The 17,364-nt window shown below is 33.9% G+C and overlaps 2 protein-coding genes across 2 annotated transcripts in view; both read right to left on the reverse strand.

Moving 5' to 3' along the window:
- Positions 1-1,113, reverse strand: part of LOC135691241 (axonemal central pair apparatus protein HYDIN) — a 59,494-nt gene extending 58,381 nt beyond the window's left edge. The window contains exons 1-2 of the mRNA XM_065209052.2: positions 836-1,113; positions 302-427 (exon numbers count right to left, since the gene is read on the reverse strand). Of these exons, the coding sequence (XP_065065124.2) occupies positions 302-427; positions 836-949 (240 nt within the window). The 5' untranslated portion in view covers positions 950-1,113. The remainder of the gene's footprint in view (positions 1-301; positions 428-835) is intronic.
- A 1,832-nt stretch (positions 1,114-2,945) lies between these two features.
- Positions 2,946-16,521, reverse strand: LOC135691243 (diacylglycerol O-acyltransferase 1). The gene is made up of 17 exons (XM_065209054.2): positions 16,193-16,521; positions 14,473-14,560; positions 14,179-14,219; positions 13,133-13,215; positions 12,372-12,424; positions 12,022-12,124; positions 11,157-11,273; positions 10,768-10,845; positions 9,720-9,823; positions 9,116-9,154; positions 8,621-8,662; positions 7,887-7,931; positions 6,682-6,794; positions 6,296-6,361; positions 5,166-5,253; positions 4,431-4,629; positions 2,946-4,001 (listed from the first exon to the last, which is right to left on the reverse strand). Exons 1-17 carry the CDS (start codon positions 16,432-16,434, stop codon positions 3,955-3,957), a joined length of 1,548 nt encoding a protein of 515 aa, XP_065065126.2. The 5' UTR covers positions 16,435-16,521; the 3' UTR covers positions 2,946-3,954.
- Positions 16,522-17,364: the final 843 nt, after the last annotated feature.

The following is a 17,364-nucleotide window of genomic DNA, read 5'->3' on the forward strand; positions in this document are numbered from 1 at the left end:
ACATCTCAAATCAATTAGAAAAAGTTTATTATAATATGGTACCAAATCCCTGTTAATTGGAGGGGGCAAATCAAACAGAAAGTTACTGTAACCTAGCCATTTATTGACAATTTCTTTAGGGCTTGTAAGACAGAAAGGTAAATGTTCTTGACATAAGAATGGTAGCATTATTCCCTGTAACAACATGCAGAATAATATTGAAAATCTTAGATAGAATGAAATTTATAAAATTATATAATGCCTATTTATTTCAACGAAATTGAAATTTTGAAACATGGGGTTTCAAAATTTTTCAACTTACTTTTTGATGTGTTGTCTCTGACATGTCAAGTAGCTCAACAATTTGTGGTATCCTCATTTCATGAGTTTCTTTTAGCCGTTCTTCTGTGGTTAAAGCCATTTCAGCCATAAATGCAGATGGTGTTTGCTAAAATGTATGCGTCAATGAATACCCACAAACACCTCATTAAGAAATCAACAACTTAGGAAAAGCCCAATTCAAAGACCCTTTATTAAATCATACATATCAATTTCAGCTATGAAGGAGAGTTTTATCAATGTAAACACTTGTAACACAATGTAAAAAGGTCATCCAGAAAATCAGCTAACAGAGTTTGACTATTAACTATTGACCCCCAATTTTTATACTGGGGGCAAAGCTGCTCTTCATAGGTCACAAGAAAATGGGAAGCAAGGCGGCATCCAAGTCCGGTGTGTAATGTAAACCACAATTATCACCTTTTCACAAGTCATGTATCAAACTATTCTTATGCTTGTTAGTTGTTTGAATAATCATCACTATACAAACATGATTTAGAATCAAACCAAAAAATACCTTATCAAAATCGACTTCATCTCTGACAAGTTTCGGATTGCGAGGAGCAACCACTCTTGACTTCGTTTTACTGCTTGGTTTTCCAAATGCACCTCTGCTCTTGTCTGTCGCCATTTTAAATTGTGTTCAAAAAGAAGAAACACGTATTATTCTACGCACTTTGCAGCATCTCAAGCGAACTTAAGCCATAGAAATATTTCATATTTCCAGCAAACTTGAGGCCATTTCATCCATTTTGGATTAGCGACACAGCGCGCCCAAACGAGGATCATAACAGAAAATGCTGACGCTGTTACTATAACAACGGTAACTAACAGGCTCAGTGTTACCGAAAAGAAAAAGACATTTATTGAACTGGCAAATACAGTCTTTTTTATATGTTAAATATTTCGCTTTATTGATTCTTTTTTTGACGTATATCCAGGATTTTATTTGCTGACTATGCCATGCATTTTAAAATGCAGCTGGAAACAATACAGTTTGTAGAAAATGTAGGAAATATGTGTCTGAAAAGTCAATTTCCTCAATAAGAGGCTATTCATTTCTTATCACATCTAGAGGACCATTTACGAAATTGGAAATTTGAGAAAAAATAGATTAATACATCTCTAAACACAAACCAGATAAAGTAAAAAAGCATTTAAGATTTTCATATATATGAAACACAACTGAAAACAAGAAATTCTAGGCCATTTGCATCGTCTATTGCATGGGAATTCAGTGCATGTTACGTTTGAACATTGTAAATTGTTGATAGAAAGCCACTTTTTTAAGATCTACCATTAGAAGATGAATCTTGTCTCTTAGGACCTTTGTGTGTACTATACTGCATAAAATGTCAAGGCAAAGAGCAATAGATGCGATGCCATTCTTTGTCGAATTATGAGAGCTGATAATTACCATTTCTTCGGCACAGTAAAACTCTTCTGTGAACCTTTTTTGGGTAGTTGATAACAAACACCGCGGAGCGTAGTGAAAAATGCGGGGGCGAAAACCGAATAAACAGAGACTTTACTGGTGGTTAACTTCTTAACGTTTTGCATTTTATAAATCTTACAAATTTTGCATTTTATTTTGCATAACAATAAAGCCCCCAGCCCCCTACTACGCGGTGCCTGCTGATATTCGAAACGAAAGAAGAATCTAACATCTTTAACAAAATGTAGGAGCGAAAATCCGAAATATAGCTCGTTGCAAAACCGTTTAAAAGACTTGTAGCTTGAGACATCGGAGACGATTAATTCAGAAACAAGAAAAACAGCAGCTTTTTGTCTAGTCCCATCATGTTTCATATCAATAAAAGAAACAGCAAAAAACTTAAAAAAACACTAAAATATTCCGAATTACTCTAACCCCTTAAATTTTATAATAGATATAAAGTGATTAAACGTCCTACAAAATAAGATCTACTCTCACGATTAACTTTAATAGTCAAAACAATGCGTAATGGTTTCTAATGCATAATATGCTGTCCAGCTACACCTTGAGTGTGGGTTATTGCGAAAGATAGGAACTGTGAACGATAGGGTCTTGTGGATGTTGGTGTCAATTAATGTTATGGAAATAACTACGTTTGTATAGGGGCGGTAGCGATGCAGTCAGAGAAATGCAAATAAGTATAGAGACTATAAAACAAAATAAATCACGTCAATTAGCTTTATTTAACTAACGGGAAAAAGTCTGCAATTGCGTACGAAATATTATCAATTAAAAATAGAACACAAAAGTGTCAAGTAAAGCCACTGACAAGTCACCGTACGTATGAACTGGATGCAAACGATTTTTTGTGCTTCGAAATGTGTAAAATGCCATAAAAGCTCTATAAAGGCCTTCTCTCTATTAAGCCCCCCCCCCTCTCTTTAGCCCCTGATGTTAAATGAAGAAAACTTGACGGGTGTGATGATGATAAGATCATATGCATCAAATACGGCCCATGAAAAGATTTCCTTCTGCGCCTCAGAAATCAAGAGGATACTGATGTTGATTATTTCGAAGAAATCCCAGAGAATTGTGGCATTTTGATAATGTTTTAATTTGAATAATTAATAAGCCCTCCTCTCTAGTAAACCCCCTCTCTTTTAAGCCCCCCCCCCCTCTAGGACTGAAAAAAAATAAGCCCCCCCCCCGCGGCTTAATAGAGCTTTTACGGTAATGAACTTGGTTATAACACTAATCACTTATTATAAAACAAAGATACATTAAGATTTGAAGAAATGGAAATAAGGATTATCTGACAATAATGATTTGTACTTCTGGTAGTAAGCATACATTCGAGACATTTTAAAATAATTTCAAGAGAATGATTAACTCCAAAATATTTTGAGATCACAAATAAACCCCTACAGTATCTAATAAAAGTTGCTCGACAACAATGAGCTAATGTAAAACAGAACTTGTACGACTAAAATCTAATAGAAAACTTTGAAAGACTTCAATATTGTAGACGCACGTCGCACAAAGCAAAGTCTACAGTGGACTGCAAACGTGTTTTGGATTTGCTTCTGTGTACCCTTTATTTTACGTACTTTGTGCAGCACTGGAAAATACCAAAACTGTATCGTTTTAGCCGTAGCCAATCATGGTCATTCGTATTTTCTGGTTCTTGTAGTACAGGATAATATTTCATGTGATATAGACCACTTCAATGAATTATATTGCATCTTAATGTAATTTAGTATGAAAGTGTACAATATTGACTTCTAATTAATCAGGCTGTATCTAACTGTATTATACTGTCCTGCCTTGTACCATATTGTATTGTACTACCCTGCCTTGTTCCATATTGTATTGTACTAGATCCAAATGTTTGAATAGCATTGTCTTGCACTTAGTAATGTATAATATTGCAATGCAGTTTGTATAATAATCCTAGCCTATCATATCATACCATGCAGTATTGTATTGCAATTTTTCCTTAGAGAACAAAATTGTGTTTTAAACGGAACAAGCAACAATTCACTAAATTTAATATTTATCCACGAATTCAAACAGTAAAGCCTTGCACCAAAAGTACAAACCATAATCTATCTAATAAATAAAATAAATTTTTTGTGAGAAAGATTCTTGCGTATTAAAACAAGTAACATCCCGTGACTCAATATCACGCAAAAGGGTCGTTCTTACTCTCTGTAAACAAATGACCAGGCACTCGAAGTTGAATTTGATACTGCAATAAAAAAATTAAAATCAGGACACCAAAATCATGTTGAAAGATATATAGAGAATGAAAGCACACGAAGAGAGATGGGACTGCACCATCAACAGTTATAAAGCTGTAAGAAAACAGGATTGCTTTGCGAAATCGCTAGCTCATTACGTCACCAAATATTTTGAGAACATCGAAAAAACTGAAAATTGGATGCATTGTAAAAATCCAAACACTGGTAGCCTTGATATTGCTCAGGTCCAAGAAAAATTCTAATCATTACAACAAAATTACATTATATACTATGGCAACTGTAAGTGCTAATAAAATACCTCCTATGTAGCTTGATTCAAGTTGCGGGCTTGTAAACTATGTTCAGAGACTATAACTTGAGTCAGGTAGAACTTCCTATTGAAACAGCTTTCAAATAACTGCTCTAATTGGACTTACCTTCATAGTGTGTCACAAAGTAATCGTGGTAATACATCAAAATAGCTACTGGTTGTCCAAGTATCAGTGAGATCCATACCGCAATGTTGCCATAGTTACCAGAAAGGAATTTTGAAACAAACACTGCATACGGGACTTGCATGATCATACCAGTGAATGCCCAAATTTTCATCATGCCTAACGGCACACTCACAAGCAACTATAGAGAAAAGAAAAACTTTAATGAAATACTGCTATGGTACCCTGTTTAACTGTTACATATGAAATCTGTCCTGCGTTATTCAAGCTATTTACATGGAAACTGGTTTCAAAAATTATGCAAAAAACATGACACTTGGACCAAGTTAAATAGAGTATTCAAGACAAGGGAAAGTTGAACTGATTGGTTATCTTGATCGGAGATTATAACGTTCTTACGTGAGGGTCATGAAAAATCTCATAATTAGTTCTTTTGGCCAATAAGGTAAAATCTGGAAATTTCCCAAACTGGAAAGACTCAACAGAAAACAAAATAGACAAAAGCCCTGGTTAACCGAACACGGTGTGATCTAGATGTTGCTAGTGCGATTTTTTATTTAGCTTACAGGCTTCAAAGAATGATTTTAAACCGACAATTGAATCTTTTAATTATGACTTAATTCTTTTTCTCTCTATTATAGTTATTTTTTCTGAAAACCACGATTTAAACAAAGAACTCGCCCAATATCACTTGAATATGAACAGTATGGTTTTTACCTCGTGGAAGACAGCACTTAAAAGGAATACTGTCAGGCTTGCTTGAACTTTTGAGTACCCTGAACGAAGCATTGGTTGGAATAGATGCCTGTTGGAATCAACATATGCATCAATGCATAAAATGAAATACATAATATATTCACTGATGAAGACATTCACCAAAAACATTTAAGCACAATCTAATTCTGTGACATATTTTATATGCATAATACATATACCAGAAATATTTTTTATATATGGTTGTTCAGTAACAATGATTTTCATAAATGGAAAAGCATTCCAAACATATTGAAAAGCACTTGACCGTTTTTCCTTGAGCTTCTTGCATAGTAAAATATTCTTCATTGCAAAAGTATATACAAGCATATGATGAAGAATTCTGTTTACCAGACTGTCACAAAGTACTGCCCTACAAACAGAGCTTTAAACATGGTCCAATTAAACATTAAATATCAAAAGGCATACATATATATACAAGATCAAACAAAAAAAAGAACCTATGGAAAGGCTACGGGTAGGTTGCTGTTATGACAATCTGAGTCTTAAGGGAGACACCCAGAGATTGCTTACCAGCTTCTAAAAAATCCTTGAACCCATCACCAAAGAAGATTATATCGCCAAAGAAGAAGATTAGATTAGCAGAGAGGATCATGAATAAGGTAATAACTTTAGACAGGTCCAGCAAAGTAAAAAGAACATAGATCCTTAAATCGTTATACATCAGAATGACCAAGCTGGAAATTTCTATGTTTCAGATAATCTCTTTATATAAAAATACATTTATAAAACGTAAAAATTTGTGGAACAACGATCTTGTTTATATAGGCCTGTGACCTTAGCGGAACCTAAGAATCTAAACAGGAACTAATGATCTTATAAATTAAGGAACATTATTATCATATATTTATGATTATTATTTTTATACTATTAGTTATATAAAGGTTTGTACAGCTTTATCTTAACTGGGATTTAGCTCATATTACAGTTACCTGATATAGCATTAAACGTGAAACTCAGAGTTGCAAGTTAGGACCATCGGCCTATGCAGGACCGAGCCATTTATCACAGACCAATAAACAGTAATTTCTACGAGTTAGCTAACATATTCGTGAATGAAACAAATCGTGTACCTGTGCGCCCATCTATGGATAGGTATATTCCAGTTCTGCCAAAATGACTGCACTGTATTTGCATTCCTTTGATGAGAAAAAAAAAGGAAATGTCAATAAGAAGGAGTCTTTAAAAGAATAACGAAATTGATAGCAAAACTCAAAGAATAAAAAGGAAAATAAATTCGTAGCATAGCAAGGCAATTATTTCATTGAGCTCTTGGTTCTGAGAGTCTTAAAGAAACTCAAAAAATTAATTTCGATACAAGTTAGCTCGAAAGTTTCATTAATGAAAATACCTGATACTGATGACGTAATTGTGCCATAAAACATAGCAATGCTTTGCAGTCCAGCAGAGTTCGCATAAGTAATTAATATTATGAAGAGACTGATTGCTTATTACTTACCACCAATCTTTGTAGAAGACTCTGTCACCAAACCTCATTATCTCTCCAACAATGTTGAGCAAAGAGTGAAAGTATACATAGAAGAAAATCAGCCATAGGAAATGATTCGGAATCTATGGACAAAACAAAAGGCGGGAATGAAAGAAAACTTATACAAAAGAAGAACGCTCTGCAAATATGCGAGAACGTTTCCTGTACCATTTCAGGGCAGAGAGGAGTTACTTATAGAAGAGTTAAAGAAAAAATTAGCTAGGGTTCTTTAATTAATGCTATAAGCCCACTGTTAAAAATTGTACCAAAATAAACGAATAAAGCACTGTGGCAAAATATAATATTTTGATTATGTTCAAAGAATGACAGTTTTGATCCACTGGTACGTTGAAAGTCGTCAAAGGCTTAAGATTGTATAACAGTAAACTGTATTTTTTTAGTAGAGTTATCTAGGCATTGAGTTTAAACTCTGGTAGTAGTTAGTTAGTAGTGGTAGTAGTCCTCAAATTATGTTGACAAAGGTCATGAATGTTCAGTTGTTGAAACAGGAAATCGATATCTGTGTTCAACCTACGTTGCATGAGGCAGACTTTGCTTATGTGTATCCAGAGGTTATGTCATACTAATAAAATAGTTAGGCTGTTTCGATTGCTCATTATAAGATAAACCTGGTTGTCTTCACAAGACTATATATTTGCCGTTCTGCTTCTCCAGTTTCTTTCAGTGTGTATGCCCAAATAGTACCTTATAATGCTTTAAAAACGGGTATAACAGCCAGTGAAGGCTAATTCATCAAGTTTTATTCCATTCAGAGAGTCCATAAACTTCCATTCAGAGAGTCCAAGAATTCAGTTCAGGGAGAACAAAACTTAATAAGAAAGTAATCAACCTGCAAGGCATTTGGCGCTTGAAGACAGCATTGATCATTCAGTCAGGGAGAAAATTTTTCTTGGTTCTAGGTTGAAAGATTACAACCTCTGACGTCAGAGCCAGAGCTACTTAAATCATCGATACAAAGTACTAATCTTGTCATCCCAATTTAACTTAGGAAGATTAAGCATTGTCAATGAAAAACAAAACCACTAAATACAACTCCTCGTGAAATGGAGAAATTGTGCAAGCAGACTGTTTAAAAAAGAGCTTTCATCGATTTAGACTGCCAACCATGAAAGAATTCAATATTGTAAATTTGGAAAACAGTTAAGCTCACTAACAGCCAATTTCATTATTCTTTCAACAAATCGCGGATAATCCAGTGCCTAAAACAGGAAAGAATGGAGAATTTTAAGGAGAAATTGAAGTAATATTCTGTCAAATGACATCAGCAACAAAAATTGTCCTTGATGACGTAGGTACATGCATAATTCAGCAGAAATAGACTTATTGAGACTAGTTTTAAAGAAAGACGAGGAGATTAGCTGTAGATCCACTGTAGACCTAGAACAACTGGACCACATAAACTTCCACCTTTAAATGACAAGTTATCAATTCTCAAAGAATATTTTCTTTAGAAGTATGATTTATTAGGGAAGCCTTATTCAAATAACATTGTTACGAAATTGAGGCCATAAATACATTCAACATTGTGACATTGTTAAATGCAATTGACAATGATTATCATATTGATAATAGAAATTCAAAAAACTAAAGCGAGAGAGATGAAGATGAACTGTTATAAATCGTCAAACATTGAAACCAGAAAAGGCAATGGATAGAGTGGAGGAACTTTTCTTCCACACTAAGACTGACCCCTAAAATTTGAATGACTAACTTACTAACTTGAACCATTCAAGATCAAAAATAAAGAAAATAATAACAAAAGCGAAGGTAGGAATAAAAAAGCATGAATGACCTTGACCCAATAAACCAACCATCGAAGAAGTAATTTTCAATTATCAAATCTTTAAACTGGTGGTCAACATAATAAGATATGTCACGTTCTACCTACATGAAATGGCTTCATTGAGTTTTTCACTGCTGGTACTATCCACTGAAAAGAAAATGTTTCTATATACGAAGTATGAGATGATAGAATATGAGAAATTGTTAGTACTATGGAGGAAAGGAGTAAAGGGATGAAACGTTCATACGAAAAAACATAACTTGTTAATACGAAACGTTCAAGAAAAAATATATTCCTCTTTAATATTACCAATGGCATTAGTGCACGGGGGTGGCTCAGTAGTTATATTGGCGGACTACAGGTCCAAGGGTCGATGGATCAAGCACCTGAAATGACTAAACTTTCACCCAGAGTGAGGAGAGTCGCTGAATCTCTGTATTTCCAGGCATAGGAATCACAAGGTGTGGTCACATCGAGAGGAAGGACCCGGACACTGCTCGATAAGCATAGCTTCTCAGTGCCCTAAAAACTATCTCGAAAGCTAGGTAGCAAACACAATACAATACCAATGGCAAAGAAATAGTGAACTAATTTACAAACCTGCTGAGTAAGTGCTATTAACAATCCGCTTAGGAACAACTAAAACAAAAGAAAAAGCAAAGCTATCGAGACAATTTCTTTCACAGCAGCCTGATGCATGACTAACAGGAAACTTGCACCCAAGTACTGATTTTAAAGGACTTTTTTAGATTAGGCTAGAATGTTTTCTTTTGAAGCCTAATTAATATTAATAACTAATAAAAAGGCCAATGAAAACATCTGATTTTTTAAAAGAATTTTGAAGATGGATTCATTATATATAGAAATTTCATATTTTAAGTGCAGATTGAAATGCTGCTTCCCCCGCGAAGTTGGATAATAAATGTAGACTCACTAATAGTGGATTTTGCTTTAAAACGTACTGCGACGGGGGTGCAATACATTGAAAGATTTGTAAAAAATTTGGCCTGAACAAATAAAATTCTAGCAAAGAGGCCGAAATGCGACATCAGAAAGATCAGATTAGCTATATAAGCTAGAAATATCGTAAGACGATTCAATTAATTGAAATGAAAAAATTTTGTTACATGAGTAAATAATTTTTTTTATAAAAATATATTAACGGTGAAATATTGAAATAAGAACAACTAACATGGCCACTTACCGCTTCAAATATCCTCCGTGTCAAAAATCGATATCTTACTCGTGGGGTACGAGGGAAGTTTAACTCATAACACAAAGTCGGAGCAAACATGAAGTAATAAAGATCTGCGAATAAAAATAATAAGGACTATCAATGAATTTTGTCCACAACAAGAGTAGCATTCAAACTGATAAGGATCCCTATGGGAGGCCTATTGATTAAAAGCTGTTCAGAAGATAAATAACAGAATGTGCTTTGGTACCTACAATGCCCGCCAAAAGTAGTTGGAACACCGAAATTGTACTCGTAATAAATGTGTATTTTTCATTTCATTTCCCTTTTTCAAGCAGACAGAGCCCCCTCCCCCCCCCTTATCCTAATGAATCTCCGAAGGAATTTAGCTAGCTGTACACGTGCACCAAACTAAATGTACTGGTTCGATTCCTCGCCAAGGTTTTACATCAGGGACAGACAACCAGTGGCTCCAGTAAAAAACGGTCTTAACGTTTCTTCTAGCCCTTACAAATTCTGGAGTTTTGGTGAAATGACTGATTGAAAATTAACAGAAAAAGATTCCAAAATAACTTGCTTAAAAATTTTCGATTCACATTCAGAGTTTGGCATTTTCTGCTCAAAGGAAAGAGGAAATTGTGGTGCATTTTCATCTGTTTCTGCGATAAGATTTTATCGAAATAAAGCTCAACAGCACGAAACGTAAACATTTTAATAAGAGACATGTATAGGAAAAGTTGCGCATTGCTTCATGTAGCTCTGAATACGATTTAGGAAATACCGCCAGAAATATGTAGTTCCAGACCCTTAACGAATTGGTAAACAGATAAAAACATTGGTATATTTTAACAAAAGAAATGAAGAGGAAGGGTTGTGCAATGATTTGTTTACCAAGTTCTTGGCCTGATAAATAAAAACCTCCAGCAATAAGCAGCCGGTGTTCCATACCCTTAACGAATTGGTAAATAGATAAAAACATGTTATCAAGTTTGCAAAGCTCATGATAGAAGTAACCAATGAACAAGAAATAAGAATATTGAAAGTATAAAAGTCTTGCCTCGTTGCGTTAAGTTATTTGGATATTCAACAGCTTTTTCTTTTGAGTCAGGTTTGTTTTCTACTTCATCATCAGAATCTATAGAGAAATCCAAGATGTATTAAAACAAAGAAAGAGAAATCTGCTGTGTGAAAAGTAAAAAGGAAACAACACTATTGTCATAAAACTAACTATCTACATAAATATTGTTGATATTTTGGTTTGATTATTGAATGAATATGTACCCAACATAATTTAATTGTTGAATTGTTCATTATTGTTGCTAAGCTATTTGCAAATTCATCTTATATTCAAGGATGAGATGGAGTAACAAGCTGTGCACAGTACAGGACACACCAATGGCCTCTGACAACCAGCTACAAACACAAAATGATGAGAAAATGTGTCACCTTTATGCTTCTTGCCACCCTGAACTTTGTCTTCCCTACACCACTTGTTAACAGCAGCATAAGAAATCAGTTTTAACCAAACAGCCAAATAACACGACATAGCAAGAGTTGAAGACCCTGCAGAAAATTTATTAGATATGCCATATCTCAAATTATGATATTTTAGATTAAGGCAATAGTGCCTCAGTTTTAAGCTGACTGAAATAGTCATGTGAATATTTAGTGACACTAACTCAAAATGTATATATTTTTCAGACTTCCACATATAAATAAACAAAACTGACATTAGCTGATCTTTTATTCAAAAATACAATGATGACAGACAGATATGACACACTGGCGAAATAGTCCCAATTGCCAGTTAACACAAGCATATTTTGAATTTTTAAATGAAACAGTTTTCCATAGGATTCACAAGAAATGACATTTTCGAGGAATGCTATTTGTGCCTTAATCCATCCAAAAAAGTTTCTTAACTCTTGAAAAAGTTCAGTTTTCGAAACAGAATGAGAACACAATTGCAACACACTTCAGAATTAGCAATACAAATAGAGCCAAGGTTCAGTTCTTCAAAAAGAATTACAGTCCAATCCACTTGTAGTCATCTAAGTCTAACTGCAAATAGTTTGAGAATGTTCAAATTTGATCAGCAAATTAAAAAACATTTTGGATTTAATATGTGGAGATAGGCAGCTTCTGTCTCCACATTTGATGTGCTGTGTAGAGCCATCAAGGGTAGAGGATATGATTAACAATTTTAAAATTGATTAGAGTTAATATACACAGAGCTGACGATTTAACAGAATTTGGTAAAGTATTGTTTACTTTGGATATTTCTACTAATCATAAAGGCAAAGGAACTAACATGGAGCTGGTTTATAGTAGCAAATCACAGCAACAGGAAATATAAGCAGCAAAGATTGATTTATGATGTGAAAGCACACCCCAAGCTTCTCAGATATTGTGCCCTAAAAGAATAAAACGCTTAAAATGTTAAGAAATTATCAAGAATTATTCTGTTTCTTTAAAAAAATAAGATATCAAAGCCAAATATTATATGGTTATTATTAAGAAAAAAATGATTCTTAAAAAGAAACCACACTCAATTGAAACAAAGCAAATTAAAATCCATCAAAGGTACTACAGGTAATTTATTTAATGAAAAGATAATTTGCGTTGTATATCTTAGGCATGAATGAAAAAAAATTCAGAAACCTTTGCAAGATATCCTTCAACAAAGAAAGCTATTTGTATGAATACATGGAGACCTGAAAAGATAAGCACTTGATGTTAAAAATTTAGAGTGTCTTGTGAATGTTTTTTAGACACAAATGAGATCCAGTCATCATTGCTAAAAATCTTTTACACTTAACACATTGCTTTAACTGTGTTCAGCAGGAAGCCATAAGAGATGATCTGGGCCTCTCAATAGCAGGCATTCTATAGAGCCTAATTTCCTCAATGACTGCTTGAGAGGTTATTCCATGCTCAATAAACAGAGCAGTTAATAGGTGAGACTCTTTTGTACAGAATCCATTTGGAAAGAAATCGACTGTGAACCCCCTTTCTGTTCGTAATTACTTATAATTAGATCAAGAGCAATGGGTTGCCAAAAAATTGGGCCCTTTTGTAAAAAATACTCCACAAGGGCAACAAACTGTGCCCTTGTGGATGGATATTTTCTAACTAACATAAGTCCCCCAGGGCTTGAGGGGGGTATTCTTGCATCAACTGCCCATGATTTGCCATTGATATGACTCCCACTTATTTTTTTCAATGAGATGCCTGAAGATTTGAAGTTTTTTAACAAAAGTTAGAAATGTTTGACTAGACCCAAAAAATGGAACTTGAAAACAAAGATCATTACACTAATCTCTATGAGACAGCTTCTAAAGAAAAACAACTATCTAGAGGTGCTTCAAGTGCCAATGGTATTATGGTCCAACAAAGGAAATTGGTCAGTTTTAAGAACATACAAACTACAAGACTTGCACATGGCCAACTGTATGGATCTTCCAAGAAAACAAGAAGAATATTTGGATCAACAAGAACACCATATCTATAAAAAAGTAAAATTTGTCATGTAAGTCACAGTATTGTGGGTGAAAATCAGATTTGAGAAACAACTAACTTTAAGATCAACATTTACAGTGGATGAAATATATTGTTTCAAATTCTGTAGTTTAGGCCTGGAACATTCTAGCATTTAAGGTAACAAGCTATCCTTTCAGTGATGAAAAGTTGCAGAAAGAACAAAACAATGATTCCCTGCCTTCATTTATGAGTTGTTGAAACAATGCATGATAGAGGGAAATGATGAAAACTGATGCTACTTCGGAAATAAAAACAAGTTGCTGATTATTTGCTTCAGCATGTCATTATTTAATTTGATTTGTCTGCTGTTTGGTGATTTGATTAGTCTTTTGTTGACCAATAGGTGCTTAATTTACTTTGAGGTTGATCAAAAATGCAAAAATGGATAGAAACAAAATACTGAGAAAATAGAAGCATGAAGCAAAGAAAACATTATAAGTGCAAAAATGTTTTTACTACCATTTATCTCATGGGATATTCTATAGTTGCTGCTTTCTGAGTTTACCGAAACATTTTATTAACAAATAAATGTTCTAAATTTCCAGGAATGTGGTTGCAAGAAATATTATACATGCATTTCTTGTCTTCAACATTTTCTCTCTAATTTACCTGGTTTCCTACATACTGTTCAAAGTTTTAATTAGATCTACTTATTATGAAAATTGCCACCCTGACAGCAAAAAGTGGGTAATTCTCTGTCTGCCTGGCAAACTTAATTGGAGCAGGTCTGTTGCAAATAGTCCCTTTTTTTATTTGCTTGTTCTTGAATGGAGAAAATATACTGCACTGTGCAGATCCTAAAAACCTTTAATGTATTTCAATCTGCTGGGAGTGTCTGAGCCACCTCAAAAATTTATCAGAGGGCAATGTCTTCTAATACAAAACTAGTTTTAAAACTTTATTCAGTAGAGACAAATAACATACTCACTTCAATACATTATCTAGTGCAACTCTAAAGTTTGATAGAATCTACAACAAAAAGAGGAAAATATTAATTTATAATTTATACTGCTTTGAATATTACAAATAATATTAAGAACAGGACATTGGTACTTGCGACAAAGAGAGTTGTCCCCATTTAGATTTTTTTCCCTCCCTGGCAGAAAGAATATAACAATACAAGACTTATCTTGATGTATTATTACAAAGCAAGGAAACACCTGAAATAGTTATAGTAATACAATGAGGACATCATGTATAAACGATAGATATCTAAACTCACCATTATAAGAATGCATAAATTAAGAAATCCTCTGTAGTTTTCAAAACCACTTGCACTTGAAAACAGTGATGGCGAGCTTACATGAATTCTGAAAAATGGAGCAGAGAAGAAACCTAGCAAATTGCACAGAAATTAACAGGAACAGCATTACTTCCGTTAAACAGGGTGAAGGAAGACTTAATAGCATGCAATAATTTGACTGATGGTGAAGGCTTCCTGCAAATAGTGTCTGTGATGGGTGTTTACTCAAAGTTAACTTCTGTAGGTATGGCAAATAAAAACATTTCTGGGGGCCCACCCTTCCTTTTGTTTATGTGGCAGTCAGGATAAATTCTGAACCCATCCCTTGCCTTGAGACCCCATGGCGTTCCAAAAAATTTTCCCACTTTTCACAAAACTCACTTGAAAATACCCTCACTATTTTGCCACCTTGAAAATTTCAATTTTTGACCACTATGATTATTATATTAACCCTGATAATTACTGCTTATTGTAGAATTATTTGTTGCTGTTTTTTGCTTCTATTATCCAAAGTTCTTACAATTTTTTTCATAACAAATTTGGATCTAGCCTAAAGATTTGCAATGAATAGGTTTACACCTATCACAACCAATGAGGGCCAGGATGAAAAATAAATGACTTTGGCTTTGCGTAGTTGTAAGCAATAGCACACTATTGGCTGTGACCTGTGAGTGAAAAATTCTCATAAATACATGAAAATAGAATAATATACATGATTTGATTGATATAGTGGATTGTGTGCATGCACAAGAAATTCAGTGAAGCTGCAAGCATCTGCAAGTTGTCCAACTTGAACAGCAGGCATGCAGCTTGGTAGCTCTTGAGTGTTTTTTCCTCAATAACATATTTCACTGTTATATGTACCAACCCTTATTATTGTAAATAGTGTTTTTCATAGTGCATCAAGTTAACATTTTCTTCATATATTATTCATTTATATCATTTAATTTCCTTTGCTTTCAACTTACAATTACTTCTAATTGTTGCTGCTTTAGTATCCAATCGAGATCTGGTCACATGGCTTAGATAGCTCTAGCCTATCTAGAGCTTTTTCCATGTCTCTTTCAGCTAATCTAATCAATTGTTTCTGTTAAGAAGATCTTATTCACAATTTTTTAATTTTATAATAAGCAACAACAATCATGTAGAATTTATTATTTTTTTATTAATAAATTATTTTATTATTAAAGTTTAATTTATCTGTGTATATAAAAACATCACCTTCTAGTAATAATTTTTGACAAAAACTCGAAGCCTTCCTCTTTCAAAACTACTACCAAATTTGAATGTAAAAATTCTGACATAGTAAGTCATGATCTGCCCATAGTTTCTTTTCCTTAATTGAACTTATATGAACAATTTCAAACAGGGGGTGCTCTCCCTCCGATTCTCTCTCCGACTACTGAAAGAGTTTCTTCTTTAAGTGATTCCCTCCATACAATTTGTCCCATTCTTTGTTTTGTATTTAAATATTGTATTTATTTTTTATGATAATGTACTGACTTTGTGTAATTTTGGATTGTATGTATCAGTTACGTTTTATTGTTAATGTGAATAAATTGTATGTAGAGAATTTAAAATATGAAACTTGACTGAACTGAACTGTGCTTGAAGTTAATTTGATTTGATTTTCAAACGTAAAACTTGACAGGCAGCTCTGATAGCTTGATTCAGAGATATGTCATTTTAGTAGGATTACCTTCTAAGCTTGTTATATAATGCTTTCTTTCTGTTCTTTGTCTTGAATGTTTCTGTTTGTTTCAGATCATGATGGCCTGTTTTGCTGTCAACCTCGTCGCTTTGAGTTTGATGTTCTGTTGGTAAAGGTTTTCCCGAGATCTCTGAATGGTTTTCCCCAATAAAAGATGTGCCCTTTGTAGTACAGCTAACACTTCTATGGATTTTTCTTTTCCTTGGTTCTGAAGGTGTCTTCTTCTCCATTTTCACGTGTTTTCAGGGATGGCTAGGTACCCTTACTTGATCATATTTTTACGATTCCTAAAAATGGCTGTCATGTTGATCTAGCCTCGATATCGCAAGAAGTTTCGTTTTGTTTCGTGATGAGCTGTCATCAAATTGCCCCGCCTCTTTGGCAGCCTGTAACAACAACTTGTGCCAGTTTTTACAGTACAACCAGGGGCGTGGTGGGAATTTTTATGAGCCGGGAAAATCAGGATTTTAGGGGAACATCATTTTGATACTGGTTTTTGTTGTTGTCATCACTTTCATGCTGTTTTTCTCAGAAATATTTTGTTACAAAAGATAAAAGCTTAAAAGGAAGAAAAATCCAGTGGGTTTTTAGACCTCCTATAATAGGCCCAAACAAAGGGAGGGGAATTTGGCTGTTTGTAGGCTGTAGGGAAAACCTTTGAAAGGCTTTAAAGCGAATCAGTCCTTAAGAAACTAGGCAAAGATTCAAAATTTATTGAAACATTGCTGACCACATTTTACCAGCGAAGTTTCTTTAAAGATTTTTTTTGCCGTATCTAAAATGTGCATTAACATTTAAGTACCAGTAACCGAAATAATGCAGAACTATTTGAAGTTCTTATCAAATTTTTCAGCCTAATTTGTTGCACTGTAAATTACTTGATAGTTATATTGTGTCGATTTGTAAAGAATAAAGAATGCCCTTGATGTAAAAAAACTAACAAGTTTGTGTAAATTACATTTTTATCAGTGAAAGATTCTTACATTTTGGGGAATTTTCACTGTGAGCTACTTGAAGAGCAGAAGAAAATTTCAAATTTTGATCCCCTCTTTCAAGCAAATTTTACACTAAAGCAATCTTCCTAATCCTATTGAAAATTCTTCAATTTTTGCAAACGGATTGAACAGCAGATAAAAAGTGGTACAATTTCGTCAAAAGCT

This window comes from Rhopilema esculentum, chromosome 4, assembly GCF_057945365.1.
Source record: "Rhopilema esculentum isolate cy_ngs chromosome 4, ASM5794536v1, whole genome shotgun sequence".
In the NCBI taxonomy this organism is placed as follows: Eukaryota; Metazoa; Cnidaria; class Scyphozoa; order Rhizostomeae; family Rhizostomatidae; genus Rhopilema; species Rhopilema esculentum.